The 16,927-nt window shown below is 34.9% G+C and overlaps 1 protein-coding gene across 2 annotated transcripts in view; it reads right to left on the bottom strand.

Moving 5' to 3' along the window:
- Positions 1-4,169: 4,169 nt before the first annotated feature.
- The window catches only part of LOC148869880 (WD repeat protein), a 33,053-nt gene continuing 20,295 nt past the window's right edge, over positions 4,170-16,927 (bottom strand). For both annotated transcript variants that reach the window (XR_016107638.1, XM_088971872.1), the window contains one exon: positions 4,170-4,564. Coding sequence is in view for 1 of the 2 variants with exons in the window: in XM_088971872.1 (XP_088827998.1) it covers positions 4,413-4,564 (152 nt within the window). In the remaining variant the exon portion in view is untranslated. The remainder of the gene's footprint in view (positions 4,565-16,927) is intronic.

The following is a 16,927-nucleotide window of genomic DNA, read 5'->3' on the forward strand; positions in this document are numbered from 1 at the left end:
AGAACAATAGAGATTGAGGGATAAGGAGATATTGACCGAGAGGAAGAGTGAGGGAGAGAGAGAGAGAGAAAGAGAGAGAGAGGGAGAGAGAGGTTTTAATTTAACTATAGATCAAAGCTGAGAAAGTGGGAGAACAAAGGGAACGAGAGATCGAGAGATGACTGTGAGAGTGAGAGAGAGAAGGGAGGGAGATTGAGAGATAGAGGGAGTAAGAGAGAAACTTAAAACCTATTTTCGGTATAGGTTTTTTTTTTTGTGTCAAACATGGACTAAGAGTTCATGTTGGAAACAACCACATAAGCCTCTAATGACATGGCGGGGGTTTTTATAATTTGAAATATAGAGACGGTTGTTAGAGTTTTGTTGGTTTCTGGACCAACCTGCAACCTAATTTTAAATGTACAACCGACTTTGACTATAATTTTTCCTTTAAATTATATATTTTATTTACATTATATAAAATATTTTTTATTTATCACACTTAATTTTTGTTTGTCTATAGTATCATTTGACTCAAACCACTAGCCCACCATCTAAAAATAAAATTTGTTTGATTTATAGGTTAACATTAAATTTTGTATTACATTTTCATCATTGATAAAATTATTTCTTATGTATAAAACTTTTTTTAATATAATGAATGCACAATATTAGAGATGTACCCAATATTTTATTTTTTATAAATTTGTAACATTAGATATGTGCCCAAAATTTTCTCTCTTTTTTTTTATTTTGTGATTCTTTGTATTTTCTATTATTAAAAGTTTTATCATTCGACTATAACATTATTTCATTTCTAGGTAAATTTTGAATTGGACATTCCATTTTCATCATTAATAAAATACTTCTTACATTTCATAGTTATTTATTTTAATTTTATTATTTAATTATGACATTATCTATTAATCCATTTGACCCTAAATGATCGAATTGCTTACTCACCACTAGAAGGGAAGAAAATGGTTTTGTTTTCAAATTACTTTAAAATATTTATTTTATATTATTAAAATTAATATTATGGACTTAATTACAAGAATTTAATGATGAGAAAATTATATCTTAAATATAGGATTTAATTAGAGAGAATAGGAAAATATTTTTTATTTCCAATTGGTTTTAAATTTTACATTTCATTTCCATCATTAATAAAATCATTTATTATTTATCATACTTATTATTGTTTAATATGTATGTTAAAATTGTTCCCAATTTTTTTAATGTCTATTTTTTGTTTTATCTATTTTATCTATTTTATAATTTTATTATTTAATCGTGGCAACATGGATTAACCCATTTAACCCAAAATGATTTAATTTCTTACCACCACCTAGATGAAAACACAATTTTTGCTAGGTAGATTTTAAAAGTATAAGCTTTTATGTTATTGGAAATATTAATTTATTAAGTATAGATTTAATAATAAAACTTAATGATGAGAAGAAACAAAAAATGACTTAAATATATGATTCATTGAACATGAATGCAAGTTAATAATTCAAATATTGGATTTAATGAGAGAGAAATGAATGCATTGAATATCTTTAAATTACTCCTTTTCAACTCATTTAATATCAAGAACCAATTATCCTATTTTTCCTCATTTTTTATTCATAAATTTAAACATAGAGGGGTAAATTTTGGCCTTAGAAAATTCCAAAAATATTCTTGAGGCTATTCATGCCTTTTAAAGTAGTATATATATATATATATCATTAACTCTCTAGTTCAATAACTCATGCCACTAATTCTCTCCCTTCTTTACTCCATTAAATTGCTTAAAATTCATTTAATTTTTATATCTATATATATATTTCAATTTAATTATAATTTTATATACACTAAATATATTTATATTAAATTGTAGTTATTAATAAAAACACTTACATTGAAACGGAGATATTCAATTATATATTATTAGGTTAAATAATCTATTTTCATTTAAAAGATAATTAATTTTTAAGTCAATTCAAGTAACTTGCATTTCACAATAAATATTATTTACTTTATTCAACAAATAAAACTAGTGTTTAAAAAGACTTATGGGTCAAATAGTTTTTGCCTCTAGCTTACGTGTCAACGATCAAATGTTTGGGTTAGGCGAGTCAAACCATGACACATCATCCATTTGTATATGTATAATATAATATAATATAATTACATTTTGTGTGTATGTATGCAATTTTAGGTCTAATTTGTACTTTTTATTTTAGTTTTAAAATTGTTATAAATTTAAGACCCAAAAATTGAAATTAAAGGCCATAAATATTTTTTTTGTATAATGGAGTTGCAAAGACCATGAAAAGTTACCAAAATAAAAATAAAGATCACCCCAAAATTAGACAAATGAGCACAAAGTTAAGTCCTCAAGGTTTTCAATACATTGTATATTTTAACCTATGATCGGATGACTAAGGTCAAAAGGGTAAATGGTTCAATTAGGTCAAACAGAGTTTTACTTTGACCAAATCAACGGATTGTGACAAATAATAGGTTTTAAGAAACCTAGAATTAGAAATAAGGCCGAGTGATGATTTGAATGGTTTAACCGTTCAAGTAAAGGGTAAGTTGAAAACATTGAATGAAACATCATAAAAGTTATAATTCATTTATATTTCATTTGAAAATACTAAAAATTAATTAACCATAGTAAAAATAATTTATTAAATTACTTAAATAAAATTAAAATTAACAATATTATTATTGATAAAAATATTTTTATTAATATAATAAAAAGTAATAAGATAAATTAAAAGTAATATTCATTTAAAATTAATTTAGATCTATTACAAAATTATCTATCAATTATTAGCTTTATAATTAAACTTAAGAAGGATTAATAAAAATAAAATATAATAAAAGCTTATTAATATTAAATATAGTTTAATTAATTTAACAGCCGTATGAACCTCCCTTATATTTTAACTTTTAACCTTAACAAAAACCTCCCATATTATTTTGAAAAAATGTGCAAATACTCTCCTTCCATTAGCATTCAAAATAGAAAATGTTGATGTAATGCATTATTTTTCTTAAATATCAAATTCTCCCTTAACCAACTTCATTCACACGTAAATTACTAAAATAACTTAATAAAAAATGATTTTCTTTCTTTTACTTCAATTCAGCCAATACCTTACTTTGTCCAAGAAGAGTAGAGATTTTTATTGTTTAGATGTTAGGCAAAAGAAATCAGTGAAGGGTAAAGTTGAAACTTTAGATTGTGTATGGTAACACCTATGAAAGGGTGTTTTTATAACTTCAACATCTTTGTTACTGAAAAGCTATCGAAAAAGTGGTATTTGCATTTTCTTCAAATCACAAGGTTGGTTTATAGAACTGTTATATGAGGAGTTTTTTTTTATAATTTTACCTAAAAATAATATAAAAATAATTACAGACCAATAAATTTTAAAAATTAATAAAAACAATTAGCATTAAGATACAAAAAATAATACAAATTTATCTAGAGCATAGGAAATTAGCCACCCTCACTCAAGCGCAACTTGAATTGTGATCTAATAAATTAGACATAACCCAAAAAATAATGCTTGAATTTGATTTAGATGAGCACCATTTAATTAGAAATGTCATAAAACTCCTTCAAATTTTCTAAATAAAACCCATGCACCACATGGGGTCCGGAAACTAGTTCATTTAAATCTTAAGATTCAGGAAATATGTTCTGATGAAATAACAGATTTATATGTCAAAAGAAATGTCCTATCATCAATCCTTCAAACTAATTACTGGAGAAATATATGGCATGTCTTGGATACAAAAGTCCACTCAATGAAAATAACATATTTGCTGCCCAAAGCTGTCAGGTCAGAAGTCGGCACCTAGAGAAGACTGCATGTTTCCAGATTTTCAGTGCAGATTCTCTTGAACACAAGCATATGTGTACTTCTAATGCATCCTGATTCCTGTAAAGCTGATAATCATATCATGTGGCTTTGTACAAATCACAAGTACCATCCCTAAGACTAGAATTAGTAAGCATGTGGCTTCTCACTAACAAGAACAAGAAAACTCCTTTGTATTTCCCAAATAATACTAGTGTTTCTTCACTGTATCTCTTCTGCCGATTTTACAATTCCAGGATACGGTTGTGTGTAGAAACACTTTCTTGGGTAATTTTAGATTTCATAAAAATTCTCAAATGAATCTCCTTAGATTTGAACTTTCCTTTTTTCCTTTCATTCAATCTTTCAAATGAAGCTATTTTACAGATATTAAAAGTCCAAATTTGAACAATTTAACTACAAAACTATAGTCAGTCATGACAAACAGAACATTTAATTGATGCAATTTCAGCATAAATTGATTTTTACTCAGCTTCTCGGAACAATGTGTCAAACAAACGAGTTAAATAAGGAAAAGCTTCCTTTCGGGGACTTCCTCTGAAAACTTTATCATCTTTTTACCATTAAAATCTCACCACATAATTTTTTAGGCACTTGCTCCAGTACTTTCCCTTCTTGCCATGCTTGCCCTACCATCACTCCAGGTCCAACATGGCGAACATACACAACAACATGATCATTGAAAGGCCATAGATGCTTAACTGAAAATGAGAAAAATAAGAATGATAAATTAGTGGTTAGAAACAACAAGCGGTACAGCAACAGATGCTTTATTGCTTTACTGCATAGAACAGGAAGGATAAAAGATAATCTATAATGAGAGGGAGTGCCCTGTCATGGATGAAGGAGCCTCATCCTTTACACCACAATTTTGAAAGAAACTATGGATCCGGGTATATGTACTAATATGAATTATGATATAAGAAAAATCTCTTGAAGGACCTTATCCTCCCATTTAACAAAAGTCATGTTTTTCTGCTAATGTATATTTTTATTGAGCCTCCAAGTTCAACAAGCATTATAGTATTTGGATTAGGATCAGTCCAACTCCCTTTTGGCATAGAGCTATTGGCTCTAATCAAAAGCAGAATGAGTAAATGGTGAAAATTTAAAAGTCATCAGGCTCAAAAGCACTACCCAATGATAGTCCAAGCTAATTGGAACAGACCTCCCAATGATATTGTCAAAGACAACATGCTTAAGACCTAGAGCCAAGTGAGAACCAGAATGGAGAGGCATTAGACAAATTACACATGCCCATATTTCCTTCAAAATTTATCACATTATCCCAGAAATTCAGCCCAACGGTAGTGAATCAAGATGTAGACATGTGAAGCAGGGAAGATTGATGCATAGTGTATGCCTTTGAAATCCAATAATTGTTGTAACCTTTTCTATCATGAATAAAATATTCCTTTGTACAACCATGTATCATGGGAAAGCTTCAAAACATCGTTACGTATCGGCCCGTATCAGCCGATAAGTGTTGGATCAGGCCATTGTTCAGAGGGTAGCCAGGACTTGAACCGACCGCTCTGAACCGGTTTTGAGAAAAATAAATAAAACACAAAAAAAAGCACCGATACAGGCCGATATGCCAGTATCAATATTTAGAACCTTGGTCATGGGTACTTGTTTCTGTGAATGCCCTTGATCTGCATTCTAGGGTTGTGCCAATTACTGGTTTGAACCATTGACTTAGAGACATTACATAATCAATAATGCAAACTAAAATGTTCTCAACCAGTGGCTAGACCTAGGGCCATTTAGCCTGACAAATTTGACATGTGAAAACTTCCTTGTACCTAGGGCCGTTTAGCCTGACAAGTTTGACATGCAAATACTTCCTTGTAAGAAGGAACGATGTGTCTCTATTGTTGGAGTTGTGACTCTAGGTATGAGCATAGATGTTTTATGAAACATTGAACTAGATCCCTTTCAGCTGACTCCTAGAGTTCATGGTCGGTGGAGTATTTGTATGGTTGCTTATGATCCTCGGACTTGATAATGATGTTTGTTTTGTTCTTGACTTGGTTGTATCTAACATCATTGACCAGTGAAACTCAATTGAAAGATATACCTGTGGAGTATTTGTATTGTTGCTTATGATCCTCAGACTTGATAATGATGTTTGTTTTGTTCTTGACTTGGTTGTATCTAACATCGTTGACCAGTGAAACTCAATTGAAAGATATACCTGGGTGTGTTGATACATCCAAGAAAAGAAGGAAAAAAATGATCATTGTGATAGGATCTACTACATCATTGGAGGGAATACTCTGTTATGTCTTCTCCAATGGATTCCCAATAAATCCTATTGACGAGTGATTTCAAAATGGTTGTCATATAGTTTGCAAAATATATATAAATACTTATATTAGTTTTCAACTTGATTGCCAAATGGCAAAGGACAGACATAATACCTGTTTGAGTATTGTTCCCATTATTGAGTATTGTGAATAGAAGGATCATAATGCAAGTATTCGATTGACATAATACCTGTTGGATACCATTTAGGTCAGACTAACATTGTTAGGCCCTGTGGGTGATTGGGCTTGACACAGCCTAACTCAAGAAAGTCTAGTAGTCTAGAATGGGCCTCAACCAACTTGGACTCAGTACTATACTCTACAACATCATGTCTGTCAACACAATTTTCTTGTCTAAAAATCCGAAGACAGAAAAATGATGACAAATATCAATTCTTTGATATTAAGTAAAATGGGATACAGATCTTTTTTTTTTGTATTGGAAACGGTAACTTCATTAAATAACTTTCCAGATTTAAGTACAGCTGTCAACCCCTAAGTATGTGTTGAGCCCCCAGTAACCTTTCTTACAAAACTGCCCAGGACATACTCTCCCTCACAGTCCCTTGTTTAGCCAACATGTCAGCTAAACCATTAGCTGATCTCCTTGTCGATTTGAAGCATGCACCAATCTCCTTTGTTATATTGTGAATTTCCCTTGTGGACTGTCTATAAATCCAGGTTCCCAACTTACCAGATTGCAGCCACTCAATCAACAATTTAGAGTCTCCCTCAATCTCAATTTGGTGTAACCCCAAATGTTTTGCATATCTTACACCTTGAAGCAATCCGCTCTCAATGAGTCCCCCACTCCTATTGGTCCTGAAAACAAAGCCATTCTGCCATTTTCATCTCTGAAAACTCCTATACCTGAAAGGCCCGGGTTACCTCTTGAACTCCCATCAAAGTTCAATTTCACTCTTTGTTGTGTTCGTGGGGACCACAATTCCTGCATGAAAGTTGTAGAAGCCACCACTTCCCAATTCCTGTAAATGTCTTCAGCTGAGAAGTCTTTAAACAAATCCAAAGTTTTCAACCAATGAATAGTGTCATAATAATTTTCCTTTCTACAAATTCTTCCTTGGATTTCTCCACGCCTTTAAAGATTCTATTATTCCTTTCTTCCCAAACTGACCATAAGATAGCTGCTCTTGTGGCTCTCCACATTAATCTTCCATGCCTCTTCGGTTACCTGAAAAAGCTTGGGTCAAAAAGGCTTGCCACATCTAGGGGAGGTGTCCACCTACAACCAAAAATAAAAGAGAACCAAGTCCAAATAAAGCAGACAAATGGACAAGAAATCAATAGGTGTGATCGTCTCACCAGATCCCAAGCAGAGGCTACAAACATGGGGTGATAGGAAAACATTTGGCCCTTTCCTTTGCAACATATCTAGAGTATTGATTTTTTGGATAACCACCTCCCAACAAAAAGCTCGAACTTTTGAGGGTACAGGCTGACACCAAATCTCCTTTGAAGGAAAACTCCTTACAGGGTTCGATGATTGAATGAGGATATCAAAAAAGGAAGAGCAAGTGAACACACCAGATGGAGAAGGTTTCCAAATTCTACTGTCCACACAAGATTGATCCAGGTAAGTTGACCCTAGAAGGTTAATTAATTCATCCACCATTGTCATTTCCAACTCCCTTAGACCTCTCCTCAAACCCAAGTCCCAAGAGTTATCAATAAAAACTGAAGAGATCACTTTTCTTTTATTTTCAAAAAGTGAATAAATAGAAGGGAACCTTTCATTAAGGAGAATGTCTCCAACCCAAGCATTTTCCCAAAACAAGACCTTATTTCCTGCATAAGCATCAAATTTGACATAAGGAAGGAATGAAGGTAAATGACCATGAATAGCTTTTCAAGAAGAGCACCGGGAAGCCCTAAAGTCGACTCCTGCATCCCAACCATTGTCTACCAATCCATGAATGTTAATAATCACTCTATGCCAAAGTTTGTCCTGTTCCAAAGGCAATCTCCACAATCATTTCCCCAATAATGTTGTATTTCTTAGACTAAGATTTCCTATTCCTAGTCCCCCTTCATCTCTACTTCTAGAAACCACCTCCCACTTCACTAGGTGGTCTCTTTTGGTGTCTCCTGGTTCCCAAAGGAAGTCCCTCATAATCTTCTCTAGCTGGTTTGCTACTTTCACTAGTATCCTAAAGGTAGATAGGAAGTACACTAGTAAGTTAGCCAACGTTGACTTTATCAGGGTTATCCTACCTCCCAAAGAAAAGTAGTTTCTCTTCCAATTCGCAAGTCTCTTTGTAAATCTCTCAATCATTGGATACCAAAAACTATCCATATTAGGATTTCCTCCCAAAGGTAGTCCCAGATATTATAATGGCCAATCTCCTACCTCACACCCGAATCACCTCTTCACTCCCTAAATTTACTCTAGCCACGCAACTCTTGCCCCAATTAATCTTTAGGTTAGAGATCCTTTCAAATTTATGGACTATCCCTTTTAGGTTCACAAGTTCTTCTATTTTCCCTTCACAAAACAAAATAATGTCATTTGCAAATTGTAAATGTGTAACCACCACTTCGTCCCTTCCAACACTCCAGCCTCTAATCATATTGCTGGCATCTTCCCTTATGATCAACTCACTCAACACATCAGTTACCAAAGTAAAGAGGAAGGGAGATAGTGGATCTCCTTGTTTTAGGCCCCTTTTGGCAGGAAAAAAAATCTCTTGCTGCTCCATTTACCAGAATTGAAAAATGACATGAAGTAATGCATCCCTTCACCCATTTACACCATCTCTCTCCGAAACCCCTACGCTTAAAAATCTCCAACAGAAACTCCCAATCCACCATGTCATAGGCTCTCTAAATCCAACTTGCACACCAATCCCTTTTGTTTTTTCATTCTTCTATCCTCTACACATTCATTGGAAATAAGGATTTGATCAATTATTTGTCTCCCAAACACAAAAGCCCCTTGATTTGGAGAAATCATTGAGGGAAGAACATATTTTATTCTTAGGGATAAAAACTTGGAAATGATTTTGTACATGCTACCTATCAGACTTATGGGCCTAAAATCCTTCGGCTAGATTGCATCCACTTTCTTTGGTATCAAAGAGATGAAGGTTGCATTTGCACCTGAGTTAAATTTGCCCCTCTCATAGAACTCATCAAACACCTTCATCAAGTCACCCTCAATTATTTCCCAACAATCTTGATAGAAAGCCATCGTAAAACCATCAGGTCTTGGGGCTTCAGATCTCGCCATCGAGAAGACTACATTTTTTCTTCTTGAACCTCAAATTTCCTTTCCAAGGAGTCCAACAACTCTCTATTCCCAACCCTCCAGTCCAAGTCCTCTAAGTTTTCTCCAGACCTCATTGGACTCTCATAGAGTGTGTTTTGAAATGATTCACAAAGGCTTGAGCTATGTCCTCATCTCTCGTCAATACTTGCCCATTCCATTCCAATTTCAACACTGAGTTTTTCCTCTTTCTCCCATTTGCCAACATATGGAAAAAACTGGTATCGCCATCCCCTTCCCTAAGCCATTGACATCCAGATTTTTGTCTCCAAGTAACCTCCTCTTTTCTTAGGATGTCTTCCAAATCCTTCTTCAATCCCTATCTCTTTCTCCTCTCTTCTAAACCCAAACTTCTCTTATCATCCTCACCATCTAGCTCCTCTATTCTACTTAGAATTTCCTGTTTTCTTTCTTCAATCTTTCCAAAACTACTCTTTATTCCACAACTTAATTCTTGCTTTCAACAATTGCAATAATTTCTTATGGAATCTGTAGCCCTTCCATCTAAAATCCACTTGATCTTCCTCCCACCACTCCTTCGCCTTTGGCAAGAATTCAGGGTGCAAAGCCACATATTCTCAAATCTAAAAGGGCAGGGGCCACCCCGCCAATCTCTCTTGGGTCAAACTTATTGGGCAATGGTCTAAAACAGGTCTTGGCAGAGCTATAACTACTAAGCCCTGCCAAGCCACTTCCCAGTCAATTGTGAATAGGAATCTGTCTAACTTACAGCTAGTGGGAACCTCTTGAAAATTTGATCCAGTATAACTTGCCATCTGAATAGGTAAATCCCACAACTCAAAGCTCTTTATGAAGAGGTTAAACTTCCTCATACTCATTGTAATCCGGTGATTTGGGTTGTTTGATTCACTCAAAAATCTTATGACATTAAAATCTCCTCCCAAACATCAGGGTCCCTCCCATAGACCTCTCACTGCTGCTAATTCCTCCCAAAGTCCCTCCCTTTCCTTATAAGAGGTGGGTCCATACACATTAGTTAAAACCCAATCCTAGTCATCCACCCTCCTCTTCAACTTGATGGACACTGAATACCTCCCAAGTAACTCCTCAGTACACTCCATCTCTACATTTTTCCACAAAGTTATAACTCCCCCTGAAGCTCCCCAAGATTGTGCGCATGCCCAACTTGTGTCTCTTGCTGACCAAATACTTCTTACCCAAATCCTATCTATCTCAAACAATTTAGATTCTTGAATCAACATAATACCTGGTTTTTCTCTTCGCAACAAATCCCTAATCACTCCTCTTTTTCTTCACTCCATCTCTACATTTTTCCACAAAGTTATAATTCCCCCTGAAGCTCCCCAAGATTGTGTGTATGCCCAACTTATGTCTCTTGCTGACCAAATACTTCTTACCCAAATCCTATCTATCTCAAACAATTTAGATCCTTGAATCAACATAATATTTGGTTTTTCTCTTCACAACAAATCTCTAATCACTCCTCTTTTTCTTGAACTTCCTAACCCTTTACATTCCAGCTAAAGAATTTCATGGAGACTGCGACAAAATACCCTTTAACCAAATAAACCACTCACCGCTTCTTCTCCTTTTTTGCAACACTCCCTTTATCATAATCCACCTCACATCTTAGCCTTTCCACCTCACTTAATTTTTTCTTTCTCTGCTTTTTTACACCAGCTCCTTTAGAACTAGGCTCCTCTAGCTTCTCTTTCCCCTCTTTCTTTCTATTTGGACCCTTTTTCTTTATTTTCCCCTTTTGTTTTTTTGACCCAGCTTCTGCATTTAATCTACCATCCCCATTTACTTCCTCTTCAACAATAAGATTAGGAGTGTCACCCTCCTCACCCCATTCGATCTGTTCAGCCATCTCTTCCTCCACCTGAATTCTAAGCAGTTCCATAACCAGCTCCCAAATTCTATCCCCAACAGATCTCTGAGATTTAATCTCTTTACAATGAGAAAAACTTTGATTCTTTTCTTTAAAGATTCAATCTAAGGGCTTGAAAAGCTTGTTCTCTAATGAATCTGGAAGTGTGCACAATCCAAGAGTTAATGAAACTTTTTCTTGAACAGATACTTGTAAATCTTGTAGTGGTTGTACCTTATAGATCTCTTATAGTGAAGCACTAAGCATTTCTTGAGTTGGTGAAGAACTTTGGAGGTCTTCTATGGATGGAGGTCTCTAGAGCTTTCTTTTTGTTCTCCCCAAGAACTCTTGTGAGTTGGGAAAAAGGTCATTTCCTTGTAAATGAGAGCCTTTTTATAGAGGTATGTTGTTAACATGTGGCACAAAATTTTTATGTGCCTACAGCATCATCTCTTACTTTAAGTAGGACTTTATTGCAACCTAATTTCAAATTAGACGTTTGTTGGTTTGAACTAAGAACCCTATGGGTCCCACGCAAACTGAGGTTCACCTATCCTCTGCCCATTTTATCATGAACTATTTCCTAATTAGTTTGGATTTGTTTCCTTTTTTGGAATTGAACTGAGATTTGGGAGAAATCCCAATCCCAATCCAAATCCAAATCAATCTATACCCAAGTTGGAATTGGATGGCATATTATGTATAGGGTTTTGGTTTGCCCTTTCCAAGAGAGGTTTTTTTATGAGATGAATTAAGTGAAACTATTACCCTAGCATTAGGGTTAAGGTCCAAACTAATCAAAACCTTAATTCCTAACCAGTAGAAACCCTAATTTCATTCTCAGAGCTTTTGAAGTCATTGGAATGAATGGGCAATTGATCTAGAACCCAAGAGAAGGAGTTGTATCACCTAAAACTCGGGTTGATCAAGGGATAACACCAGATTTTGGGTATGAACACCGTAGAGGGCTTCTGCACTTGTGGGAGAATTGTTTCTAAAGTATGATATAGTTTGGCCAATCAATTGATCCCATCCCAAAAGGGATTTTGATTGGAAAACAAGTAGGGAGTTTCCTGCATTCATTCTCCCTTTCAAAGACATCCAAAAGGAAACATGTTCTGACATAAAAACAAGTAGGAAGCTTCCAGCAAGGCATGACCTATTTCTGCCATATTTTTTCCATGTGAACGGATGATGTTAGAATTCAGAAACATCCACTCGGTGAGGGACCCTCTAGGTTGGGCACTTACCTGCCTTGTATTAGTGCTTTACCCTAGTAATACTGGCCATTATGTTGAGATTCTATGGACTGATCTTGCATTTATAGAGTATTTATGGCATTATTGTAGACTGGGTGTACTACAATATCACAGTACCATACTTTTTATGCACTAGATCATAGATGTATCTCTATGTATTTATTTGTAAGAGGAGAGATTAGACCTTATTCTTTTTTAAATTATAAATGACATTCTGTTTTGGGTGATGTCATTCATCAAGACAATCCTGTACAACTTAGTGTCTCTCGTTTTCTCTTCTCAAGCTGCTTCCAACTTGGTATCAGAGCAGGTCAATCTTGTGTGATTTGATTGGAGGTTACATACTTCTATGCTAATTGATAAACTTATAGGCAGGTCTAAGTAGATACTTTGTCCCTCTTTAGAACACTTCTAGGACTGTTTTGATCAACCGTAAACTGCAGGTGTTTTTGAAGAGCATGCAACCAGATTTTCTCTCATCTCTTGATCTCTCTGGTAGGTGATCTGATCTTGATAAAATCTCAGATTTCGTGTTGCACAAACCTAGTTTAATCTCTGGTTATATTTGATCTAGGATCAGACTTGTATTGGGAAGGTTTTGATCCTTTCTTCCTATTTTTCTCTGCAGTAACAACTTCTTTATATTTTCCCTTTTTGGGTTAGTACAGAAATCCCTTGTTTGGCTGCTTTCTTTGGTGTTGGATCCCATAGGAGTACTTGCTTATCCCAAAAAATTCTATATCATCCAAATAATCAAGTACATATTTCATCTATGACAAAAAGACGCCCCATTTTGACATTGCCACTTTAATTCCCAAGAAATACTTCAAGTGTTCCAAATCTTTGGTCTAGAATTGCAAAGTGTGTTGGAAGAGCAATTTTAAGAGAGGTATTGGAGATACACCTCGGATACACATACAAATCAGAGAAAAAAAAAATAAGATACACATGGGTACATTATTGATGCTTCAATAAATCATAAAAATATATCAATAACACTAAATATAAGGCTTCAATGAGGTATACATAGATACAAATTACATATTCTAGTGGGCTTCAATGAGGTATAATACATAGAAAAGAGCAAAATATTCACCCCAAGTCAGCCTATTGGAGTATGACATTAAATATGTTTGCCTCAAGTACTCAAATTGTTCCATAGTGCACTGTTGATAACAAGGTTGAAGCAGATAACTTGATCCACATTCTCCAATACCAAAAGCCAGGACCCCATTGCAGATGTAGGGGTAGTAGTCATGTGGCTCATGTAATACCCATATTAAGAAGAATACCTCTAATCTAAAATTGAGCTCAAACTCATGTTACTTAAGTCCTGCATCATCTCAGTCCTTAGACCCACCATAAGTTTGATTCCAGTCATCCCATGTTCCATAACCATAAACCCATAACTATCCATTAATTACATATCCATGTGATTAAGATGATATAGCTCTTGGTGGCATTGAGTCATCCATGAGTAATATATATTTAACATCACCTTGATTGCAACTACCTTTTTTATCATGACCACTATCAGTAGCAACACCTACACCACCACCATCTTTTTTCTTTTTTTTTTAACCAACATGCTATCACCACCACCATCATCATCATCAAATCCATCACCATCCTATTCACAATTAGCAATATAGGTAAGTTTGGGTGGATTACCTAGCTGATCTAAGACCTTCGCATCATCTTTAGTATTTTTCCAACCATGGCATTGTTGGATCCTTTTCATCATATATATCATCAAGGTCAATTAGTCTAAAGTAACCTTCTGGACACCTCCTATCTTTTAATGAGGCGTTTAACCCTTAATCTCATATTTTAATGTGCCAATACCCTTATTCCTATTTTTCAAAGATATGAGGTATCTTCACCAAATATTAACCACCATTTAACTGAGAATATATATATAGTATAAATGTAAAATATATAACACAAGAAGTAAAATTCAATAATTGATATTGAAAAATATATTAAAAATCTAATTTAGCTGTACCAGTATTTTTCTTGCTCTTATAGCCAATAGGATTTACTAACGCCTCACGAAATAGTTTTTTTTGGGTTGAGTTAGGGTTGAGGCTTTAACCAACTTAACCCAACCCCAACCTGACTTCATGCCGAGTCCAAAGCCTCAGTCTGGTTAAGATAAGGGAGGCAACAATAAGAAAAGCAAGGAGGAGAAAAAGGATGTGGTGTGTGATCATAGTAAGAAGAGTAGAAGAAGGAAGAAGAGTGAAGTGGAAAAGCTGGTTAGTGAGATTGACTATGATAAGGAAGAGAATAGAAGGAGGGGTAGAAGAGGGGAAGGCTGTTAGTTCAGGCTCTCTTCTTTGGGTTCAGTTTTAGAGGAGGCATGAAGATTCTAACTTCTAAGCTGGAACTTGAGAGGGTTAGGGAGCACGAAAAAAAGAAGACTAATAAGAGAGGCTCTTAAAAAGGAGAAACAAGATGTGGTTTTTGCAAGAAACAAAAATTCAAGAACTGGACAGAATATGGACTAGGAGTATTTGGGGTACAAGGGGTCTGAGCTGGGCTTATGCTCCCTCTTGGGGAGATTCAAGAGGAATTCTTACAATTTGGAAAAATGAGGAGCTAGAAGGGTTAGAGGAACTAATAGCTCAACTCTCAGTGTCAATCAAATTTAGAAGACTGACATATGGCAAGGAATGGACTTTGAAAAATGTGTATGGCCCAAACTCTTACAGAGACAGGATTCAGTTATGGGAAGAGCTAAGTGAAATTAGAGGCCTTTGGGAGGGTCCATGGTGTCTAGGTGGTGATTTCAATGTAATAAAATTCTCTTCAGAGACAAATAACCCAATCTAGAGAGTAACCACTAGCATGAGGAAGTTTAATGAATTTGTGGACCTCTTTGAACCGAAGGAGCTTCCCTTGCTGCAAGCTAATTACACTTGGTCAAAATTCCAGTCTTCCCTAGTTTGCTCTAAGCTAGATAGGTTCCTTCTTTCGATGGATTGGGAGATTATGTAGGTGGATCTTTTTTCCAAAGTATTGGTTAGAGTTACTTTGGATCATTGCCCTATTTGTCTAGCCCAAGGAACATCGCTTGGTGGCCCCTTTCTGCAGGGGTTAAGATTAGCCAAGCAAGCAGATTTTAAAAACTTAGAGGTTGAAGGAGATTCAAAACTGGTGATTTCTTGGTCCAGCTTCGGAGTTAATGCTCCCTGGATTTATAGACATTCCTTGCAAGAGATTGAAAGTTTAGCAAGGGAGCTCAATGCCACTTTGACTTGGATCAGAAGAACTGCAAATGCCATGGCTGACTCGCTAGAAAAACAAGGAGTTTACATACATCTCTTCTGGCAGTTTTGTAATTCTTTTTGTAGCTCTATCTGTAATTTTCTGCTGGTTGTAATCTGTTTTTCCAATTTAGTAAAATTTATCCTTCTTTACTGATTAAAAAAATATTATTTGGTTGATCTATTAGAACCATTTGTATTTTCTATGCATTTAAATTTTTTAACACATTCTATCATGTAGTTTTGAATCTTAGGGTTTACAAGACACTTTCAAAACGTATTCTCTTGTCTATAACCTTAGTTTCTTATTTTTGTTTAATGATCTGGAACAAGATAATAATTTTAAAGTGTACCTATGCTTCTTTTATCATTTCATAAAGCATCATTCTATATTTTTGCATATTTTACAATGTAACCGGCATGTCTATAATTATACAATACTTTGACATTTCCAACATGTTTCCTGTATTTGGATGACCAACATTTCCACCAACACTGACATTTTAAACCTTGATAAAAAGATCATGTGCAAAAGTATGTCAATGGCTCATGGTGTTTCTGATTTATTTTGGTTTCATTTTCTTCCTAGAGTACTTGAGATTGTTTGAAGTAGAGCAGCCCCTGATATTGTGACAATTGAGGCTCCATCCACATTGCACATAATCTAGTCCTAAACATATGGAGGTTGATAAACATTTCATTGGGGAGAGGGTGTACCCAAGAGAAGTGTGGGACAGTCATACACATATTGGCTTCTCTTTTCCTCTTTCCTTCTCTATTCTTCCCTGCTTGTTTTCACTCTTCCTTGCACTTGTTTTTTCTGTTGTTTTATTTTTCAGGTTACGGACTTGCCACTTTTTGTATTGCTCTTGAGTGGTGACCAAAGATTGACAAATTGACCAGGAATGAAATCTTTGAGTACTTTACTTTCTTCATTACTTCTTGCTACCCTGTAGAGTTTGTAATGAATCTAGCCCAGTATTGTGGTCTCCACTATATGTTAAGTTCAACTCTTGCACCTAATAAGGCAAAGAAAATGGAAGTGGAAGGAACTTGTCAAACAATAAGAATGTAAAATGCAAACAATTTCAA

The sequence above is a fragment of the Nelumbo lutea genome, chromosome 2 (genome assembly GCF_056320005.1).
Source record: "Nelumbo lutea isolate HS-2025 chromosome 2, American lotus-T2T, whole genome shotgun sequence".
Lineage (NCBI taxonomy): Eukaryota > Viridiplantae > Streptophyta > Magnoliopsida > Proteales > Nelumbonaceae > Nelumbo > Nelumbo lutea.